Source organism: Pygoscelis adeliae, unplaced genomic scaffold (assembly GCF_000699105.1).
Source record: "Pygoscelis adeliae isolate BGI_AS28 unplaced genomic scaffold, ASM69910v1 Scaffold85, whole genome shotgun sequence".
Lineage (NCBI taxonomy): Eukaryota > Metazoa > Chordata > Aves > Sphenisciformes > Spheniscidae > Pygoscelis > Pygoscelis adeliae.
The window spans coordinates 4,590,618-4,595,219 of record NW_008824900.1 but is presented as its reverse complement, the minus strand read 5'-3'; the positions used below and the strand labels follow the sequence as shown (position 1 = coordinate 4,595,219).

Sequence of the window (4,602 nt, the reverse complement as noted above, 5' to 3'; positions counted from 1 at the left end):
ATCTATAGAAATAAGTATGTGTAACCAGTAAAATTGCAGCCAAGTTGTAAAATGATGTATTTAACAATGCGCTCTTATCATAAGTAGTTCCTCTGCAAAACAAATAGCCACCAAAGCGCTATGGATTACCTACATAAATATTCCCTGTAAAACACAGCTAGCTTACAGTGATTATCTAATTAAGAAGAAACCACCGCAGAATAAAACTACAGGGAGAAATTTACTACTGTTAGCTTCACTTCCGTACTGTGTTCCCTTCATAACAAACCAGCTTTTTTTTCCTGCAGTCTATAAGCAGTTAAAGCTTCTCTTTGGGTGAAGATGCTCTTAAGCTAGCTCTGTGAAAACCAACCTTGGACCCAAAGGGCTCAGTACAGTGTGGAGACCTGGCTTCAAATCAGTACTGTCATGTTCATATGCTGCTGCTTCAGGGTCCAAGATGATTCATCTGTTGGTAAATTGCATTGCTGTAAGGGTTGAACTGGTTTGGACAGTGCTAGCCAGGAGATCTTTCACATTGCTCTACTATACAACATCAACAAGCCCTTAAGGATTTGGACTGGGGCGCAGGTTCCTGGCATCCTTAACTCTTTAGGTTTTGTCTATAAATATCCTTTCAGCAGCAGGAACTAACTGAATTTTCAAACCACACACATCATTAGCAAACCTGGTACAGCTTACTGTGTAGGCTGATCTCAAGATCTAAATAGCAGCATAATTTAAATCACATTATGCCATTTTTAGTGGTTGTTGAAATTCAAGTTGTATTGATTTTAGTAGACTGGCTGAGAAACTCCATTAGTTCAATTTGTTCTCTTCCATTTTAAAGCTGTCTGTTGGAAAGGCTTGAATAGGTTCACTACATTGGTTGTAATGAATCCTGATAAATAAAAGTAACATCATAATCAATTGGCTGGGAAATGTTACTTGAATATAAACATTTTCTCCCTTCTTTCTTTTTCAAGACTGAGCAAAGCTTTTCCCTTGCAATTTCTCTCATTTTTTAATACAGATTAAAACATGTAAGAAGCACTTACAGGGTTTTCAGGGATAATATGATTATATGATTAACATACACTGCAACTAAACCCCATGCTATACTAATTCCATGGGCCTCTCCTTTTTGGTAATGTTTCATTCTGTATCTTCTCCATTTACAGAAAATAAGCTTTTAAAGGAAGTTGGTCTTCCCTCTACAGCTCCCAGTGGAGTTTTCAAAAGTCTGAGAATTTAGTTTCAGTATGACAATATGACTTGTGTTCATATGTTCTTGCAGCAGATGTCCCCAAAACACTTGGAGTATGAAACAATTTCAGAGGGGACATATTTGATTACTTTTGAATTTTTATGAGGCAGAAAGAAATAAGAATTGAATGAAAACAGCAGTTTATTGGAATTTTACCTTTGCAAAATGTTCATAGATCAAGCAGCAGATTTTTTTTGTTTAGAAGAAAAATTAGATAATGAAGCAAAATGGAAATAAGTCCCTGTAGAGCTATAAACACTGCCTCTATGAAAATGGCTTTATCACAAAAACACAGTTGGAATTTCTCCCATCACAGTAATTCAGTGCTTCTCTTCTGCTTGTAATAAATTTATATTCCAATTTGCCTATAAATTTCTTAATTTTGTAATAGGAAAGAGATGGTGCATTTCTTAGTGGAAGTTGTTTGCCTGTTTTCCAGGAACAACTTCATTAAATGTTTTCATTCGATGTATGATTGTATGGGCCTCCTCCTTCTAGCTCTCCTATGAGATTTGATTACCATATGTCCTTTTAAAAAAATGGCAAGACCAAGCCAACATATTATACAAATACATCTGATTGATATGAGTTTATAGTAATCTCGTCCCCTAAATTAAGCAAAATGACATGCCAGAATGGAAGCAGTTCTAATAGGAGTGTTTAAAAGCAGGGGTGAGTTCTGATTTTCTACACACGCAAGGCTTACAAAAACGTTCTGCTTTGTTCAGATACTTCAAGAAATCTTCCAGACAGAAGATACAATCATGTTACTGGAGAGATCCATAAAGGCAAAGGAGTACCCACTGAAAGTGGCTCAGACCCGCCTGGAGGGAAGAACTAAACGACCCAATATAGAACTTTGCCGTGATACACCTCAGTTTCAGTAAGTAAAGGCCAGACTACTCCGTCCCTTCCTTCATCAGCCACTCAAGAATGGGAAATTTAATGACAGTGTGAACATCAGTTTGATGAGATTAGAACTTAATTCATTACATTGTGATGCAAATTCTGGAAGAAAGTAGTAAAATCCAAGTAGCTATGTTGAAATAATGGGCCAAAACATCTAATATTCAGTATGTAGTTGCCTTTAGAGTCCCTCTCCCAGGACAGTTAAGAGCTCAATTGCTTGTTGGTGGCTGATATCTTTTGGGATTCAGTCTCATGTCCGAGTTGGGACTTAGGAATTGATTTTAATTCCATTCTGTATGAAACACAAGATTTCACTTTAGGAAATACCTAATTTTAGAAACATGTTATCCCAGACAAAATTCTGTCTTTTGGTGCAAAAAACTATCTAATGGTCAAGCTCCTTAAAAAGTTAATTGTAAATAAGAATGAGACAGCATCTCTTACTGCCTCAACTAATTTTCAACTATATAGTGCCTCCAGTATCATCTTTGTACAGGTTAGCTCATTTGGCATACATTTTGGTTATATAGCTGTGGGGACTTCCCAGCACATGTTGGCATCAGCTTGGTGATCCCTGTGCTATGATCCATTGTATAGTGTGTATTGTGTCTTTATGGATGTACAAGAAGATGTCCAAGGTACTAGCCTTCCTTCCCTGATGACTGAAAAAGGGTCTTCTGAATTTTAATCCCATTTATCTCCCTCCAATCCATTTGGAACACATCAGTGTTCCAAAAGAACCCTATTGAGTATATCTTATTTAAAATACTGTCTTCAAAATATTGGGAGGGGGCGGGGCGGGGGGGCAGGTTCTCAAGAAATACTGCACCAGGCGTGAATAGCTGGAGTGAATTTCACAGTCCAGCAAGAGAATTTTGCATATTTTTATGAAAAGTAGAAAACTATTCCCTTCTTATTTTTGTCTCTAGCAAAATCCCACTGTATACAACAGCTTCACATACAATGAGATTAATGAAGTACATAATGCTTAAACTGAGTATTTATATTATTTTTCCTAAACAGTGTTTTATCAGCTCAAAAAGTTATTCAAACAAGGAGGGGGCAATAAATCATAGTTTATTGTACTGGCATCTTTTCACTTTTTTAACTCCTTAAACCATAAATCATACAATGCAATATATCTTTTTTCAGCCTCATAACTCCTTAATTGGATCTTGACATTTCCTTTGGCGTATCCATGTATTAGATTTCTTCAACTTCACGCTCTGCTCTCCGCATCCATTCTGTCACAAAATATTGTTTTGGGTCTGAATTCTTTTATATCCATTTTGATAGCTTTATGCACGTGGCTTTTCATATCACATAAATCATGCCTGTTCTAGATGCAGGAGCTCAGCTATCAGAAACCAGAAAAACTTCTGATTGCACTGTAGCATTCACTTAGCAGTTACATTTACTATGGGAGCAGATCATTTGCCACTTCAGTTACCACCACACCATCAATTATGTATGCAAATAAGCTAGTATCAGCATTTTATTAAAAAACAAAACAAGATGGCCTTAAATATTAATACACAACTCCAGTTTTATACTCACTCTGAGCCTTGTTTTCTCCCTACTTCCTCCCTGAAGACCTCTTCCACAAAAATGTCTGCAGCATTGTGATTGGTATCAGTCCAGTCAGCCGGATTGCATGTATCCAAGATATAAAACTTGTTTGATTTAGGATCAAAAATGTGCTGAAGCAATGTCACATTACCCCTTCTTCTTCCCACAATTGCCAGTGATGCTGTTGATGTTCCAAAGGGTCCTGTCCAAAAAAGTTTGGAAGCTTCATTTGAAGTCACTGGAACATCAGAACGTCTTTGAATATTTTCTTCAATTAGAGTGAAAGGACATTAACATGACATACTCAAAAACAAAAAGTACATAGGGGTTCTGAATCAATCTAACTTCTACTAGCTTATAGAAGAGCTTCACAAGCTGTTGCACAGCTATTTGGAAGTATTTTAGGCTTAATACACATGCAAGTTTTCTGTCAGTCTAATATGACTTCTAATATTTTAACCAAAACGTTTATCCAAGTACATCGTTTACTAGATGTAGTTCCATTGAGAGATAATTAGCATCTCCTGTTCTCTTTCCTCCAATGCATATGAATTTTGCTCTACCACAGCTCCCTAATCCAGACCAGGTTATTTTGGATGCTTTACCTGATCCAAATCATTGAATGTTATGGTCATCATAACTGCAATTAGAAAAAGAAATTCTAACAGGGTATTTGAAATTTGGACACTTTTTTCTATCACAGTTTTTGGCTGAGCTCACATCTCAAATAACATGTATTTTCTTAGAGACAAAATCCTATCTGAGAAACCATTTGCTAATTCACTTTTTAAGGATTTTTTGCTTTTAACTAATTTTTTAAGTGTATTTCTCTCATGTGGTTTAAAGCAAGAAGGAATTCAGTCCAATAGCTCAACTGT

General features: G+C 36.3%; 1 protein-coding gene across 1 annotated transcript in view; it reads left to right on the top strand.

The window, feature by feature from the left end:
- The window catches only part of TEKT5 (tektin 5), a 27,821-nt gene that overhangs the window by 22,112 nt on the left and 1,107 nt on the right, over positions 1–4,602 (top strand). The window contains exon 6 of the mRNA XM_009324733.1: positions 1,975–2,129. Within this exon, the coding sequence (XP_009323008.1) occupies positions 1,975–2,129 (155 nt within the window). The remainder of the gene's footprint in view (positions 1–1,974; positions 2,130–4,602) is intronic.